Source organism: Pipistrellus kuhlii, unplaced genomic scaffold (assembly GCF_014108245.1).
Source record: "Pipistrellus kuhlii isolate mPipKuh1 unplaced genomic scaffold, mPipKuh1.p scaffold_m20_p_4, whole genome shotgun sequence".
Taxonomy (NCBI): Eukaryota; Metazoa; Chordata; class Mammalia; order Chiroptera; family Vespertilionidae; genus Pipistrellus; species Pipistrellus kuhlii.
Genome location: NW_023425540.1, coordinates 30,614,236 through 30,632,468, shown reverse-complemented (window position 1 = coordinate 30,632,468; position 18,233 = coordinate 30,614,236). Strand labels below are relative to the sequence as shown.

The following is an 18,233-nucleotide window of genomic DNA, read 5'->3' as shown; positions in this document are numbered from 1 at the left end:
TCATTTTCACCAAAAAATTTTCTGAGATCTTTACAGAATCAAGACTTACAAAGTTTATTGCTAAAGATCATTAAGAAATGAAATAGCAAAATTTACTCTTTTAATGATGATCTATCTGCAAAGACTAGTGATAACTAAGAAGGCCTTTATTTAGCCTTACTTGCAAAAACTTTAAATTTAAAAACTTTACATTAAATTACGAATCTGAGCAAAATGTGAAAACTGCTTAACCCAAAAATGTTGAACCACATAAATAAGCAAAATACTTTTATAAAAGTGCCAATCTACAAGACTTAAATTTTTTTTACAACTTCTAAGCCTTCCCTGCCATATTTAAATTTCTAAAAACTTAATTAACAATCTTAGAAATAATGAGATAACATGGAATTAAGGTCTTTTGTATATAGTTGACTAGTTCAGGCTAGGCATTGTGATTTTCCAGACAAAAGATTTCACAAACAAAATGTTACATATTATATGCAAAAGAGCAAAGACTCTTACAAGTCCTAAGATTTAGCTCAATCTAGGCAAGCCTATAATAAAAAGGAAATGGCACAGATTAAAGCAATTTCTCCATAATATGAATCTACCTTTTTAGACTACAAAATACACTATACTCGTGGATGATGATTTTTGTCAACTTGTCCATAATTATTTTTAACTAGTGTTTAATTATTGTCTCTAACAAGGAAAAAATTACCCAAACAAAATATATACCAGATGTACTGGTTAATAATGCGGATATTTTTTCACTAGATGAAGTTACACATATGTTGATATACAGTAGGTCCTAGGGTTACGCCAGAGATCTGTTCCTATGGCAGGGCCACATAATGAGATTTGCGCCGTTAAGTCGCAACCCACCTATGTAAGCACCTACATCACCCACATGAGCACATGTACAGCAGTAATGAAGTGAAACATAAAAAAAAAATTTTAAAGATAACAATTCCTGGCCTTCACTTGTAAATAAATAAATCAAAACATAAAGCAATATGTACAGATGTCAAAATGACAGAACTTTTTTTTCCTTATAAATTAGAGGCCCTGTGCACAAAATTCACGCATGGGGAGCAGGGGGTCCTTTCAGCACAGCCTGCACCCTCTCCAATCTGGGACCGCTGGCTCTTAACTGCTCACCTGCCTGCCTGCCTGTCTGCCTGATCGCCCCTAACTGCCCCCCGCCAGCCTGGTCGCCCCTTGCAGCCTGCTGTTCAGTCATTTGGTCATCCCTTACTAAGCCCCATGCCGACCTCGTCACCTCACGCAGCCTGCTGTTTGCTCGTTACTGTTACTATGATGGCATCCTGAACAATATGCATATTCCTCTATTATTAGTATAGATAAATGGCGACATAATCACGAAACAATGTACGTTGAGTCCGATGTAACCCTAGAACTGCCCATATATGCAATTTGATACGTATGCTATTTTGTTGTATTAACAGCAAGCTTCACAACTTCATATGTCAAATTTGCTGAAGGTCTTAACATTATAGGTATTTTTACGCTTAAAAATGTTGAAGAAAAGTGCTGCTTAAAGTTATCATATACTTCAGGAAACTTATGGTGAACATGCTCCATCCTAACTAATAAAAACGTAATATGCAAATTGGCCATCACTCCACAAGATGGCCATACCATGTGGTCAAAGATGACTTCCCCCATGTGGACACAAGATGGCCACAAGATGGCCTGCAGGGGAGGGTAGTTGTGGCCAGTTTGGAGTGAGCAGGCCAGCAGAGGAGGGCAGTCAGGCCTGCAGGGGAGGACAGTTAAGGGCAGCCAGACTGGCAGGGGAGGGCAGTTAGGGGTGACTAGGCTGACAAGGGAGGGCAGTTAGGGGCAATTGGGCTGGCAGAGGAGCAGTTAGGTGTCAATCAGGCTGGCAGGAGAGAGGTTAGGGAGTGAACAGGCTGGCAAGCAGAAGCAGTTAAGGGCAATCAATTAGAGGCAGGCAAGTGGTTTGGAGCCAGCAGTCCTGGATTGTGAGAGGGATGTCCGACTGGTGGTCAGACAGATTGAAGAGGGTCCAGGCTGGGCTGAGGGAGGGACAGACGGACACGGACACACACACACACACACACACACACACACTGTGCACCGGGCCTCTAGTCTCAAGATACTTGTGAACACTGGTTTAAACACTTTAAAAGTGATGATTTCAACATGAAAGACAAAGAACGTCCAGCTCAACCGGGAAAGCTTGAAGATCAATAAATACAAGCATTATTGGATGAAGATGCGTGTCAAACTCAAAAACAATTTGCTGAACAATTACACATTGCTCAGCAAGTAATTTCCATCGTTTACAAGCAATGGGAAAGATTTTGAAGGAAGGAAAATGGGTGCCACATTAACTGAATGAAAGACAAATGGAAAACCGAAAAGTCATCAGTAAAATGTTGCTTCAGGGCACAAAAGAAAGTATTTTTTTGCATCAAATTGTGACTGGCGATGAAAAGTGGATTTGAGAATCCCAAACCCACAAAATCATGTGTTGATCCAGTCAACCATCAACATCAAGGCCAAATTGCTTCAGAAAGAAGACAATGCTCTGCATTTGGTAGGACCAGGTGAAACCGTTAATACTGATTGTTACTGACAACAAATTGAACCATGCTTTGATTGTGAAACAACCAGAATGTGCCAGAAGACACGGCAAAGTAATTTTGCTTCATGACAATGCGCCATCACACACTTCACAACTAGTTAAAGACATGCCTGGGAAGTATTAACCCATCTGCCATATTCACCAAACCTTGCTCCTTCAGATTACCACTTGTTCCAATCGATGGCACATGCACTTTCTGAGTAGCACTTAAAAACATACCAATAAGTGGAAAATTGGGTCTCTGAATGGTTTGACTCAAAACAAGAAAAGTTCTATTGGGACAGCATCCACAAATTACCTGAAAGATGGGGGAAATATGTAACCAGCAATGCACATTACTTTGAATAAAGCACTTTTGATGTTTCTCTTGAAATTATGTTTTCTTTTATTACAAAATCCGCATTAACCAGTACACTTGGTATACCTAGTATATAACATAAATGTACAATACTTTAAACAATACTTTAAAATAGGGGTGTCGAACTCAATCAGAGAAGGGGCCAAAATCTAAAATCCAGCCAAAATTGCGGGCCGAATGGTTTACTGAACAGTCATAAACTGTCATTGTGATGGAAACACAGCGGAGTGCAGTGATGACAGCGCGGCGCGGGCCACATTGCAAGGCCTGGCGGGACGGATTTGGCCCGCGGACCTTGTGTTTGACACATGTGCTTTAAAACATTAAGGTTTTTCATGCTAAAAAAGAAGAGAGTATTTGAAAATATCATATATGCCTTGTGCAATAACAGCAATCTATAATAAAAGGATAATATACTAATAAACCAGACGTCTTCCAGACGTCATTCCGAACATCCTTCCTGACAAAGCTGGGGCCGGAGGGAAGCCAACCCGGGTCCCAGGTGCCGGCCAGCAGCCTGAGGAGGGAAGTCCGGGTCTCAGATGCCAGAGGGAAGCAGGTGTCAACAACTGGGGGAAGGAAGACCTACTCTTGCACAAATTTTCTTGCATTGGGCCTCTAGTTTAGTTATAAAACAGGTCAAGGACATTTACCATAATCCTAAATTTAAATAAGTGGCATAGATAGAACTTAAAAGTCTAATCATCTAATTTCCAAATTTCAACCAACCTTTACCATTCAATTAACCAAGAATTTTAAAACAAACTTAATATGTACTATTTAAATAGTAAGTATTCATCATTTTTTAAATTAAAAAAAATCTTTCCTAGTATATAGAAACAAATCCATCTTGATTCTGGTTAAATATACATATTTATGTTGTTGATCAAAAACTGTGAGAGCTGGTGTGGCTCAGAGGTTGAACGTGGACCTATGAACCAAGTCACAGTTCGATTTTCCTATCAGGGCACATCCCGGGGTTTCGGGCTCGATCCCCAGTGTGGAGCGTGCAGGAAGCAGCCAATCAATAATTCTCTCTCATTACTGATATTTCCATCTCTTTCCCTCTTCTTCTTCTCAAATATTTTTTTAAATAATATAAAATGTGATAAAATATATTTGCATTTAGATCCTGAAACTATTCATATTATTAACATAACTAGGCTAATTAAAGTTGCAGATATAAAAATAGTGCTACTTCTTTCTCACCCAACCTAACTCAACTCAATTCACTCCTGCCTAATGCCATCCAATTCAAGTTTCAGGCCAGCCCACTCCAACTCGCCCTCCCCCAGCCCCCAAATCAACAGCTAAGCCAACCGCTTCATGTATGTGGCACTGAGGTTAAATACACACATCCACAATTAATTCCTTTACGTTACCAAGTCTCCAACTTAGGTCTCTCCTAGCCCTAGATTCCCAGATCCAAGAGCCTTCTAAAATACTACAACTTGATAGTCACTGGGCCTACCATTATTCATCTTAAAACTCATCTTTCTCCTTCCCCACCAGTCCTATCCATTGTCCTATACTTTCTCAAATATACCACATTACCCAAGTCAGAAATCTGCAAGTCACTAATGTGAACACAATTAGTACGATTCACCAAATATTTCCAAATCTGCTTCTGGCTACATGGTAACATTCCATTGCTTTGTACTTTGAAGTTAAATGTAGCCATGCAAATTGCTTTGGCCAATTAAATTCAAGCAGAACTGCCATGTCACTATTCAGTAGTTTTAAGGGCCATTGCTCAGTTCTTTGCCTCTGCCAGTGACCAGCAACATTCAAGAGATGAGTGGCTGATACATCAGCTTCATCCCAGGAGTGACCACAATGAGTTCCCCACCATACAGTTTAGTATAAGAAATAATATTTTTTTTAATTTATTTCAAAGAGGAAGGGAGAGGGATAGAGATAGGAACATCAATGACGAGAGAGAATCACCGATTGGCTATCTCCTGCACACCCCCCCACTGGGGATTGAGCCCACAACCCAGGCATGTGCCCTTGACTGGAATCGAACCAGGGACCTTTCAGTCCACAGACGGATGCTCGATCCACTGAGCCAAACTGTCCATGGCAGAAATAATCTTTTTTAAATCAAACTCCTGAGATTTGGGGATTGTTTCCCTCCTTGACCTTTCCTTCTTCATACAAATGTTCATTAAATCCTGTGTTGCATTAATTCAGGCTTCATCATTTCTAATCTGTGTTACAATGACTCCTGAGGAATCATACTGCCTACATCTTAACTCCTAATTAATGGTCTTCCACAAAAGCTGCCAGTGATCATTCTAAACCCTAAATGTCATCATGCCACTCCATTGCTTAAATTTCTTCAAAGACACCCTCTCTTCTTATCATCTAAATGCACCCAAAAATCCAGGCATAAAAATACTTGTTTCCAGAAAACATCCAGAACATCTGGGCCATCTTTGTACATAATGTTCCATTTGTTTATGATGTCTCCTGCAACTCCCTTTGTGTTTTTTTGTGTTTGTTTGTTTTTAATTGATTTTTTTTTTTTTTTTTACAGAGAGGAAAGAAGGGAGAGGAATAGAGAGCCAGACACATCGATGAGAGAGAAACATCAACCAGCTGCCCCTTGCACACCTCCCACCGGGGATGTGCCCACAACCAAGGTACATGCCCTTGACCGGAATCGAACCCGGGACCCCCCAAATCAGTTTCGGCTGCAACTCCCTTTTTGAATGGCAATTCCACTTTTCTTCAGGGCTCAAGTTTCCTGGAAAGCCATTTTAAGATATGAAAATGATTAGGTACCCATCCTATATATGCTACCAAAACATTCTACGTACTTTCAGCATGTGAAACCCTCAACAGATGTGAACTGTAAGCCACAACTGATTAGCCACATTTCACTGGCTAGCTAGCAACCTATAATTTGGGTAGCTTGACCAAACTAGCAACAATCAGATTCTCTTTCTTTTGCCTGTAAAGTCACTTTGAGTCAGGGCTTGAATCAGATGCCAGATGAGAAGAGAATAGGTCCATAAAGAAACTGAGCAAATACACAGAAACAAACTGAGATCACAAAGCTCTGAGGAGAGGTTTTATACCTTAGATGCTGAAACCTTATTGATTCCCAGTCCCAGATCTGAGGCCTGGTTGTATTTTAGTCTTTATTCAATTTAATGAAATCTCTATTTTTTTCAATGTCTCTTCTTGAGGTAGGTTGCATAGCACTGTTTCTGTCTTTTGCAACCAATAAAAAATCTGATTACAATCAGCTACTCAAGTCCTAGCAGCAACTGCAGCGAGTACCAGTATACTCTCTTTTAGGACTAAAATTTAGAATCTGACAAACCACCATTAAAACTACATTTTCCAAATTGACAGATCTTTTAGGGAAAGACTGAAAACCTAAATAATCACTGTTGAAAACTAAAAGATACTTCCAAATATCCTGTTTGAAACCCCTATCACTTAAAAACCCCTATCACTAGAAAATGTGAGTCTGATCAGTAAAGCAACTACATGTTAAAACATGCCACCAAGATTAAGTCCAGGAACAAATTAAAAAATTCTGGTCTATTCTGAACAGCATTATCACAGGAGTATGGGTAGTAGATATGGCTACACCATTGCCTTAAGCATTTTCTTCACTTTTATCTCTAATTACCTTCCTTAAAACAAAGAGTAACGATCAATTTATAGTTACTTATACAAATGTAAACATTTGAGCTTTTCAGAAAAGGTGGTAACACTTTTACTTTTAATATGATAGGCTATGATACAGTAGCAAGCATAAGTACAGATAATTAGTAGTAGCTCAGTAAACAAATGTGTATGTATTTATTTATATATCAGGATGTTTTCAAATCTTATGTTTAAAGTTTTCTCTCTAGGTGGAAGAGGGAATAAATGGTGATGGAAAAGATAAAATTAAATAAAAAGTAAAGCTTTCTCTCTAGTATGTATAGATGTTTTTAGTTTAATAAGTAGATGTTTTTAATTTAATAAAGTTATTTTATAATGAAATTTTTACTTTTTGAAAGGGGTTACATTTTTCATTTGGTCTAAATGTATGCCTCTAAAGAAAGGAGCAGTATCCAAATAGTGAATTATACTTTGACCGCTTTTGTTGAATTTTGTTTTTTAAAATAAAAGACTTTCTACAACTGTTGTTGTTTTTAAGTCAGAATTTCTGAGGATTTATGCAGAAATCACAAACCAACTTTTTGAGCATATTTTAAATTTCCTGGGCCCTAACTGGTTATTTTATCTTTCATTAAACATGATGACACTGCACAATTTTTTAAAAGGCAAGATGGTAATACTATATCCAATATTTTATTATATTAATACACACCCTTTGAGGATCTATCACCAAAACAAGGACAAAGTACATAGTTTTATGTATGAAAATACTGACACATGAATTATTGTATAACAGGAGTTCTCAGTAGGGCTCCAGTGATCCTCTGTATGGGATGATTCTTCTTTGTATAAAACTTTTTTTTTTTTAATATATTTTATTGATTTTATACAGAGAGGAAGGGAGAGAGATAGAGAGTTAGAAACATCGATGAGAGTCATCGATCAGCTGCCTCTTGCACACCCCCTACTGGGGATATGCCCGCAACCAAGGTACATGCCCTTGACCGGAATCGAACCCGGGACCCTTCAGTCCCCAAGCCCACGCTCTATCCATTGAGCCAAACCGGTCCCGGCTGTATAAAACTTTCTAATATGAATGACTGACATCCAATAAATGCCAGAAGGCCCTCCAATTATTGTTGACAATCAAAAGTACACATTTCACATGCTAGCTTCTCCCTAAAATCCACTGACTTACACACACACACACCCAAAGCAAAACAGAGAGCCAATACATCTCCAATTATATAATTTCAATGACACAAACACTAAGAATAGATTCATCTGTAAAATATTGTATAAGCAAAGCGCTGAAAAATGCTTATTTGCAAAATCCTTTGATCATATCATATTAAAATAAACACATATAAAACGGACTTGAAGAAAACACATGAAAATGGAGAGAGGTTTTGATAGGGTGGTATTTCTCTTTAACATTCATAAAGTGATTATATTGGTTATATTTTTTTAACTAAATAAACTTAACTAGTTCACAGACTTTGCCTTATTAGTATTTTTGAAGACCAGAGAGGAGAAAACCAGCAAGCAAGCAAAAAATCAACAGTGTTGATGTTAGAAATGTATTAGAAATCAGGGACAGGATCACCCTTTGAAGGGAAGTACAATGCTAGGGTGACAATTCTAATCTGGGTGCTGGTTACACAGAAATGTTCACTTGGGATAGAGAAACTTAACCATGCACTCTTCTGTTGCACATTATACCTCAATAAAAAGCTTGCTGCAAAAATTTCATACTGTCATTAACACTCAAATGTATATCTTCCATACAACTACTACTATTGGATTTTTTTTTAAGTATATTTTATTGATTTTTTTACAGAGAGAAAGGGAGAGGGATAGAGAGTTAGAAACATCAATGAGAGAGAAACATCAATCAGCTGCCTCCTACACATTCCCTACTGGGGATGTGCCTGCAACCAAAGTACATATGCCCTTGACTGGAATTGAACCTGGGACCGTTCAGTCCAAAGGCCGACACTCTATCCACTTGTGGAGCCAAACCGGTTTCGACACTATTATTGCATTTTTATCTCTTTCAGCCCAAACCTGCAAACACATCTGTAATGTATTGACCATATTATAATGACTTCATTACAGAGCAGAACACATGCTGTTAGTAAAGTATGTCAATGTTTTTTAAAAACAGGAATAAGGGATTGCACTTATGAAAAACTGGTTAAGGATTTTGCCCGTCCCATATGTGTTATACTTGTTAGTTTCATTAAATATATTACAGTTTGTGACACATTTCATATTAATGTACCATATAGATATAAATATATATATAGATATATACACATAATATTAAAAGTGTCTCCTCAGGAGTTCAACCTACTGGGAGTTCCATCACTTGCTATGACGTGCCCTGACCACCAGTGGGCAGCGTAGAATGAAGGCCCCTGCAGGTGGTCGACAGCAGCTAGGGACCCTACCCATGCCCAAATTTCGTGCATTGAGCCTCTAGTGTTTAAATAACGAGCTCTTTATTCTCTTTGACTTTTAAAGGGCAAGTAATTAACACTTGATTTCAAAAAAGTTCATTACCAAGTATCAGATAATTACTGGCAGCATGTTGCCACCCAAGCCCACATTTCAACTATGTAAGTGGTACCATGTTGACAATGGAGACTATTCTGTGTATAGTTCTACCTACTAGATACCTTATTACCACAACCTTACAAGCAAGGTTAGTTTACAAAGATTTATATACAAAATATCTTTACTGCATGTTTCCAATTCTTGCAGGATACAGCACTCCTCCAAGCACTTCTCAATTATTAAGAAGTTTCCAGTGCTAAAATGGATAGCATTTTCGAAAGTTAAGATGTTCAAAGCTATATATGCCACAGCTAGTCAAAAAAGATGTACGTGTATGTACACTTATAAAGTGTGCTTGGTAAAGTACTACCTGAATGTATTCATGTAAAAGCAATCTATGTAAACCCAGATTATGAGTCATTCTACAAAACAAACAACAAGACATAGTATCAATGTTATGATTTTTAAAAAGGTGACAGGAGGCTGTTCTAGATTAAAGGAGATAACCAAATGCAAAGGGTGGAGTCTGATTACAATCTAGATTTTTTTAAAAAGGAAAAAAGTTATTAGAATATTTGGGAGAATTTAACTATAAACATATTACTTATCAATGTTAAATTCCTTGGGCATGTAAATAGTGTGGTATTGTAGGAGACTGAGCTTTTCTTAATAGTTACATACTTAAATGTTGAGGGATGAATGGCTATCGTGTCTACAACTAGTGTACATACTCTCAAAAGGATGGGAAGGTGGGAGAGGAGAGGGGAAGGTGAGCGAGCAGAGGTGGCGATGAGAAGGGGGAGACAGACAGAAATCAACTGTGGCAGGCGATGAACGCAGGGGAAGGAAACCTGGGTGTTCTTTCAACTTTCCTGTATGCATAAATTACTTCAAAACAAAAAGCAGAGGGCTTTTTGGGCCAACTTTCATCAGTATCTAGGAAGTAGCAACGCGATATACAAAGAGACAGAAAACCTAAAGAAAGATTTAAATACCTCACTGAAATAAAGCAAAAAGTCAAATACAGCCGAAACCGGTTTGGCTCAGTGGATAGAGCGTTGGCCTGCGGACTGAAAGATCCCAGGTTCGAAAGGTCCCAGGTTCGATTCCGGTTAAGGGCATGTATTATACATTGGTTGCGGGCACATCCCCAGTAGGGCGTGTGCAGGAGGCAGCTGATAGATGATTCTCTCTCGTCGATGTTTCTAACTCTCTATCCCTCTCTCTTCCTGTAAAAAAAATCAATAAAATATACACATATGTATTAAAAAAAAAAAAGTCAAATACAAATTAAAAAATATACTGGGCAACTCCTCTCCCTTCTTTCACAGGATTTCGACAAAATAAACAAAAGTCTAAGCTGTATCATTAAAAAACAACACTTTATGCGTGTAAGAATTAGAACCACCCATAAACCCCTTACACATTCTGAGTAGCAAGTATTGTAAAAGGGAAATCTTGCTTCAAAACACACTACTTGGGAAGTGTCCGCGACCTGGCATAGCTGGACTTTTTTAAAGAATATGCAGCAGAGCTAATCCTGCACCAACTAATATGTTTTCTGGAAGGGTTAGGACAGGGTGACCTTCCAGGAGGGAAAATGAATCTGCTGCCAAAAGGCTGGCTGGACCTGATGTCTAGCCGCACGGATGGGCTCGGCTAAGCAGGCCGAGAAGATGCTAACTATGTGAACGCCGCCCGAGGGCAAACGCAGCCTAGTCCCATGCCATTCCGGGCCTCCCCGGCGGCGGCGGCGGCGGCCTGGCCCTGGGCCCGGAGAACGGACCGTCCCCAGGCGCAGTCCCCGCGGTTTTCGCATCGCGCCCCAGGCGTCCGCCCGGAGCGCAGTTCGGGGCCCACCTGCGGCCATCTTAAGTTCTGGAAAAAAGGGGAGGGGGAGACCCCGAATGGCAGGATTCGGCGGCGAGCACTAGTCCTGGAGGCACGAAGGAAAAAAAAAAAAAAAAGGCAGCCTTTGAAAGAGTTCGGTGCAGAGATTAAGCCTCCAAAGCCGGACTCAAAAAAAAAAAAAAAAAAATAGGTGGGGCCACGGTGCCCTCGCCGCCCTCATCAAACGTGGGCACCCAGGTAAGGCCCGGCGGTCACGTGACGCGCGCCGCGCGCCCCCGTCCGCGCCGGCCCCCGGGTCCCCACGGCGCCCGCGCCCCTCCCCCCGCCGCGCTCGAGCACTCACTCCGGGGGGTAGAGCCGCAGCTCCTCGATTTCTCCTAGGAAGGAAAAGAGCGTCCGCATCTGCTCGCTGGTCACCGCCGACGACAGGTTCGTCACCTGAATCACCGTCGTCGGGGTGAGGCCGAAGCCCAAGCCCAAACCGAAGCCGCCGCCGCTGTTCATCCCTCTCCCACGGCTGCTCCCTTCGCTTCCCCCAACGTCTGCGACGCGTCAGCGACGGAGCCGGGAAAGAAGCGGAGCACGCGCGGCCGCGAGCGCGCTCCCGCTGGCGAGTTCCCGGCGGCGGCGGGCAGGTCTAGCCGCCCACTTCCCAACTCGCCTGCTCCCGGGGCTGCGCGCGCCGCCGGAAGCGTCGCTCTGGCAACGCGGCAGATCTCGCGAGGCTAGGGCCTGGGGCTTACCGTCGGCGAGGCAGAGGTTTTTGCTCCTCTTCTCTCCTAAGGGGTGTATGGCCTTTTTTTACCCGGATGTAACGGGGCCACATTTTTGTGCTCCTATAAACGTAAGGAACTCGGCTCTTTCCGGCCGCTAGCGAGGACTAGGGGACGGAAAGCCCGGCCTGCTGTTGCGGGAGAGAAATGACTCTGATATCAAATACTTGGCCAAACTATTGTATAAACGCGTCATTTTAATATACAGGCAGCTCCCTCACCCCAGCTATTTAATTAAAGAATTGGCCGGCCTCATAATTGTGAGAAAGAAAAAAGAAAACTTGGAAAGTCTTACAAAACGTGTAAATTAAGGACAGAGGTAGTAAGATCAAGACTGGGCGGTCATTGTTTATAATGTCGTTTATGCATTCATTCCGCAGGTATTAATAGTTTGTGTTTTATACACCAGACACTGAGGGGCACGCAGAAAACAGTTACAAGGTCCGTAGAAAACGTGCAACCTGCCGAAACCGGTTTGGCTCAATGGATAGAGCGTGGGCTTGGGGACTGAAAGGTCCTGGGTTCGATTCCGGTCAAAGGGCATGTACCTTTGTTGCAGGCATATCCCCAGTAGGGGGTGTGCAAGAGGCAGCTGATCGATGACCCTCTCTCATCGATGTTTCTAACTATCTCTCTCCCTTCCTCTCTGTACAAAATCAATAAAATATTTTTAAAAAAGAAAAAAGAAAAGAAAATGTGCAACCTGATGACAGGAAGTGACGGCAGTATGTGCAACAGAAGCACGTGAAAATGCCACCCCAGAACTAACTCTGAGGGGCCTAGGGGCAACTTCAGTGGGTCCACAAGGTCAAACCATTTTATAATAAGATTAAGACTTTGTTTACCTTTTTCACTTCGTTTACATTTGAACTGACGGTGTAAAAGCAATAGATGAAACTGCTGGCACTCCCGCTGGAATAAAGGCAGTGGCACCAAACTGCACTAACATCAGAATTTTGTATTCTTCACCTGCTCTCATAGCATACTAAATGTAAGATTTTTTAAATATATTAACACCCTAGCATGATTGGCTCAGTGGATAGAGTGGTGGCCTGCGGGCAGAAGGGTCCAAGATTCCATTCCGGTCCAGGGCTCATGCCTGGCTTGCAGGCTCTGTCCAAGTGCAGGAGGTAGCCAATCAATGATTCCCTCATCATTGATATTTCTGTCTCTCTCTTCCTCTCCCTTCTTCTCTGAAATCATTAGAAATGTATTTTTTAAAAATAATAAACTAACTTAAGAATGACAATGAATTACAAAGAAGTAAAAATTACTAATTTTATTAAGTCTTCACCCTAGCAGACATGTCATTTTAATATGTGTAAAGAAATGGTAAGTACTTCTGCTATATGCCCAAGGAAAATGGTTGTCTCCAGAATAAGCATTTGTAAGTTTGTGTTTTCACGCAAAAATCCAAATTTTGTTAAACTTACATCCACTATCTTGAGTTTGAGAGTTTTCCAGTAATTAAAGACTTTTCTGCTGTAAATACCACTAATGTTAATAAGCATACTTTTGACATTATATGGAAGCTAGAGGCCCGAAGCACGAAATTTGTGCACAGGATGGGGGGTCTCTCAGCCCAGTCTGCACCCTCTGACAATCTGGGACCATTTGTTTGCCTGCCTCTGCCTCACAGCTTCGTCTGGGGTGACATCTGGAAGGTCGTTGGGCTGTCTGATCTAATTAGCATATTATGCTTTTATTGTTATAGATATGTGAACATTGGGAAGATCTCTGCAACCCATAAATCTCTTAGGGTCTTCAATACTTTTCAAGAGTATAAAGATGTTTGAGAACTACTACCAGAGGGATAAGCACAGATTGTGGGAATACATAAGAGGGCCACTTAAACTTAGTCTGAATGGAAAACTTCCCAGGAGAGATGTTGCACTGAATCTTGAGTAAATAAGAATTAGCCAGGCAAGGAGAGGGGAGTAGTAGTGAGGGGCCTTCCAGAATACGCATGCAGAATATACAAAGGCAGAGGTCTGAGAGCCTAAATGAGTTCCAGAATATTCAGATTTACTATTGCTAGACCAAAGGCTGAGACTGACTAGAAAAGCATATGGAATAATAAGCCTGGATAAAAGGTGGGGTATGTCATATCTATAGATCACTTAATCATAAGCTGTTGGGAGAAAACTGTAGTTCACGCTGTAGTTCCTGTTGGGTGGCCTCGGACAGTAGCTGATCTGCACCCCATTGGAGAGCCAGAAGCTAGTGTATCTAGTGGTCAGTGTGAGATGACACCAGATTTCAACCACTCACATCCATAAATGACACATTCAAGAGGCAGACTCAGTGAGCACCAAAGCCTCCCTGAAGCAAGTACTGCCCCATAAGCGTGTCTCCAGTGCACCAGAGACACTTCCATTATAGACACAGCGGGTCCTCACAGCCAATTCCTCCCAGCAACAACAATCAAGACTTAAATACAACATGGCTGAGCACACTGTCCACAAAGGGGTGCACCAAGAGGTTCTACCTCAGGTAACTGGGAGGCTGACCCACTGAACCGTATAGGACACCTTAACACACAAAGCCACCCTACCAACACAGGGAAGCAGGGAAAATGCTTTTTTTGGGGGGGGGGGGGGGGGGAGAAGGAGAAACAATTGTAATAATCTGAACAATAAATATATATTAAATAAAAAAAATGGTGTTCAAACATTCAGCTGCCACTCCCTGGCAGATAGCACCCCACTGCTTTTCACAGCTAGATGTTGTGTGGGTACCCTCCTCAGCTTGGTGTTCTCTGCTGGGTGGCCCAACTTTGGGATTAGATCCCAGAGTTCTCAGTGGCCCCCTTCACACACACACACACACACACACACACACACACACACACACACACACAGCTGAGATATCTCTCTGGAACTTCAGTTATTGTCTGTGGGATTCCAGTCAATTCTTTTGTGCCTCTACTCCTCTTACCAGTCTTTATGCAGTCTCCACTTTTGGTCCTTGGGTATCAGGGTTCTCTCCTGTGAGTTTTCTGTTCATTATTCTGGGAGGAAAAGTTGTTTTTAAATCTATTTTTAATTGATTTTTTACAGAGAGGAAAGAAAAGGGATAGAGAGTTAGAAACACCGATGAGAGAGAATTATCGATCAGCTGCCTCTTGCACACCTCCTACTGGGGATGTGCCCACAACCCAGGTACATGCCCTTGACCAGAATCAAACCCCGGACCTTTCAGTCCATAGACCGACGCTCTATCCACTGAGCCAAACCGGTTTCGGCTCTGGGAGGAAAAGTTTTAAGGAAGAAGTGAAGAGTGGTCAGAAGAGAATGATGAAAAGTGTCAAATTCTGCAAAGATGATAAAATCAGGGATAATATGTGTCAATTGATAGATATAATGTGACTCTTTGGGGGGGGGGGGGAGCTACATGAACCAGTTTAGAGAAGTAAAGGTCATAGTGTTGCATCCATTATGAATCTCCCAGCAGTTTCCCAAGCCTGGGCCTGTCCTAGTCCTGCCACTCCGGGAAATGTCAGACTGCTCCTCCCTGGACCTCTGAGATAATTTAATTTGTTTCCTTGGGGGAGAGGGAAAGAAACAACACCTATTTAACCTTGACCTAGATTCCCCATTGTCATAGTTTTATTACATAGGCTCTATCTTCAGACTTCTTTTTTTACTGAATCATTTGATACTCTGACACTTCATCCTTGATATTTCCGCATTCCTCTCCAAATAGAAAAGTGTAGAGGGCCACCTGGGAAGACACCTGGACATTCTTTAGATTGTTGTTGACTGGCCCGGGATATTGGCAGAGTCATATCAGTTGCATTCCTGCCCTGGGAATGCAGAGATGTTCTTAGTTCCTGGCTTGTGTTGGTCAGGGAGGAAGGAGTGGGTGGAACCTGGGCCCTCCAGGCTCCTTGTTTTCCTGTGAAACCTCCTTGTTGTATTGAAGAATAAATAGATGTGCTGCGTGGCTCAGGAGGTTGTCGTCTGCCTCTTCAGCAGAGGAGGTCGGAGGCCCTCCCAGCTCCCAGCTTAAAATCTATCTCTGTGTCTTCTCTCTTTATTTCTAATATTTCTCAATCCCTGGCCACCTCCACTTAGAACCGGATCGTTCATCTGGAGATCCTCGCCACATCAGGCCCCCACAGAAAAGCACAATGATATTATTTTACCCAAGAATATTAAAAAAAAAAAATACTGTCATGTCAAAACCGGTTTTGGCTCAATGGATAGAGCGTCAGCCTGGGGACTGAAGGGTCCTGGGTTCAATTCTGGTCAAGGGCATGTTCCTTTGTTGCGGGCACATCCCCAGTAGGGGGTGCGCAGGAGGCAGCTGATCGATGTTTCTCTCTCATAGATGTTTCTAGCTCTCTATCCCTCTCTCTTCCTCTCTGTAAAAAATCAATAATATATATATATATATATATATATATATATATATATATATACTTAAAAATACTGTCATAATCCATTTTCAAATTTTCCCAATTAACACAAAACTGGCTTTCATAACTCTTATTTTGGTCCAGGAAGCAAACAATAAACAAGCATTTGGTTGTTAGCAAAATTATATCTCTAGTCCCATTTGATTTCCAAAAGATAGAGCCTCTTGATATCATTTTCTCCACATGAACTCATGGAAGGATAAATACTTCATGAATTCTTAAATTAACCATTTTGGGTAGGACACAAATTCTCATAATTGAATGCTTTTTTGATAGGGCTTCCAGGCTCGACATGGCTTCTTCTGTATATCCTTAGTTATAGGATTTCTGTTCAGCTAGACTTCGGGCAATTCTGAATGATGTTTGTCCTGCAGCTTAGATGTAATTTTGATGGGGTCCTGGGAAAATGTGAGTACCACGTTTACCTACTCTGCCATGTTGGCCATAAGCCTGTGTCTGAGATATTTTAGAGTTCCAACCTCCATGCCATGTTCTGTAATCTTTCTCATAGTCCCAATTTGCATATGTTTCTTCAGCACTAGTCCTCTCAGATGAGACAGTCAGTGACAGGAAAGCTTCAGCACACAGAGGACTTCTTACAAGGAGGCCCACAGAGCAAACCAGAAACCAAAAATAAGGAAGATCAACTCCAGTAAGTAAATTAGGAGGGAGAGAGAGAGAGAGAGAGAGAGAGAGAGAGAGAGAGAGAGAGAGAGAGAGGGAAATTTTATGGGTGTTGAACCAAGAGGTGACTTTGGAGAGAGCAGTTCCAGGGAGTACAGACAGACAGGGAATGCTTGTGGTGTGAAGGTATGCAGATGAGTGTGTACTATATTTACAAGAAAAGATTTTGGTTTCTCCGTTTACTTTTTGTTTTGCTTTTCAAACAAGTGAGATCTGCAAAGGATCCACTCTATGAAATTTTACAGTAAATTTTAACAATAGAGCCGAAACCGGTTTGGCTCAATGGATAGAGTGTGGGCCTGCGGACTCAAGGATCCCAGATTCAATTCCGGTCAAGGGCATGTACCTTGGTTGCAGGCACATCCCCAGCAGGAGGTGTGCAGGAAGCGGCTGATCGATGTTTCTCTCTCATCAATGTTTCTGGTTCTCTATCCCTCTCCCTTCCTCTCTGTAAAAAATCAATAAAATATATTTTTTAAAATTTTTTGACAGTATAGACTAATTTAGAAGTAATTTCATGTAAGGAAGAATCTGTAAGTGGCTCCCTCTTTAAAGGAGTGCTGATATATTCTGAAGAGAGCAATGGGAGGGGAGTTAATAGGTTATACTAAAAAGAATCAGAGGACTGTGAGCTATGCATTTGGAGTGCACCTGAGTGTAGATATGGGTGCAGTAGTGTGTTTCAAAATAGGACTTCCAGAAATGAAGCAGAAACTCTCTCAGTCTTTCCCTGTGCTAAACCAAACTGCCCTGACCTTTTTTGTATTCAGAACTCTCATTTAGTTCATATTCCCAATGGGCTAGCTCTGGAGGCCTATCATTGGCATAACTTTTCTTTTTTAATTACAAAAAGTTATTCTAGCTGGCTTAAACAGAAAGTAGACAAAGATGGAGAGTTTATTTTATGGAGTGGAAGAAATAATTGCACAACCAAATCTTGAGAAGGGGTGTGACTATGGTATATGTAGAACAGACTTTGGATAATCTAAATAAAACAAAAATATGTCAGAAGACAACGATGGTATTTAATGGAATTTCAGAAAGAATTGCCTAAAGAAATCTTAGAAAGGGAAGTGACAGAGCAGTTCTGGGAACTTCAGTAGCAAACATTCATAGACCATCTCAATAGTGTTGTGAATCAGCTCCAATAATTCCCCAGCTCCTGGCCACCATGCTCTGCTTCCTTTCTTTATACATTTGCCTTTTGGGGGAATTATACATAAAGTAGTTATGCAACACATCATCTTTAGTATCTGGCTCCTAACACTGAGCGCAGTTTTTAAGGTTCACCAGGAGGATGTTATCAGTAATTTATTTCCTTTTAGTGCTAATCGCAGATTAATACATGAA

The 18,233-nt window shown here is 41.3% G+C and overlaps 1 protein-coding gene across 3 annotated transcripts in view; it reads right to left on the bottom strand.

Moving 5' to 3' along the window:
• Window positions 1-11,639, bottom strand: part of SREK1 (splicing regulatory glutamic acid and lysine rich protein 1) — a 44,512-nt gene extending 32,873 nt beyond the window's left edge. Inside the window, exon 1 of one of the 3 annotated variants that reach the window (XM_036409111.2) lies at window positions 11,350-11,639. In XM_036409111.2, coding sequence (XP_036265004.1) covers window positions 11,350-11,510 — 161 coding nt within the window. In that variant the 5' untranslated portion in view covers window positions 11,511-11,639. The remainder of the gene's footprint in view (window positions 1-11,349) is intronic. The other 2 variants (XM_036409110.2, XM_036409108.2) reach the window with 2 other exon arrangements.
• Window positions 11,640-18,233: the final 6,594 nt, after the last annotated feature.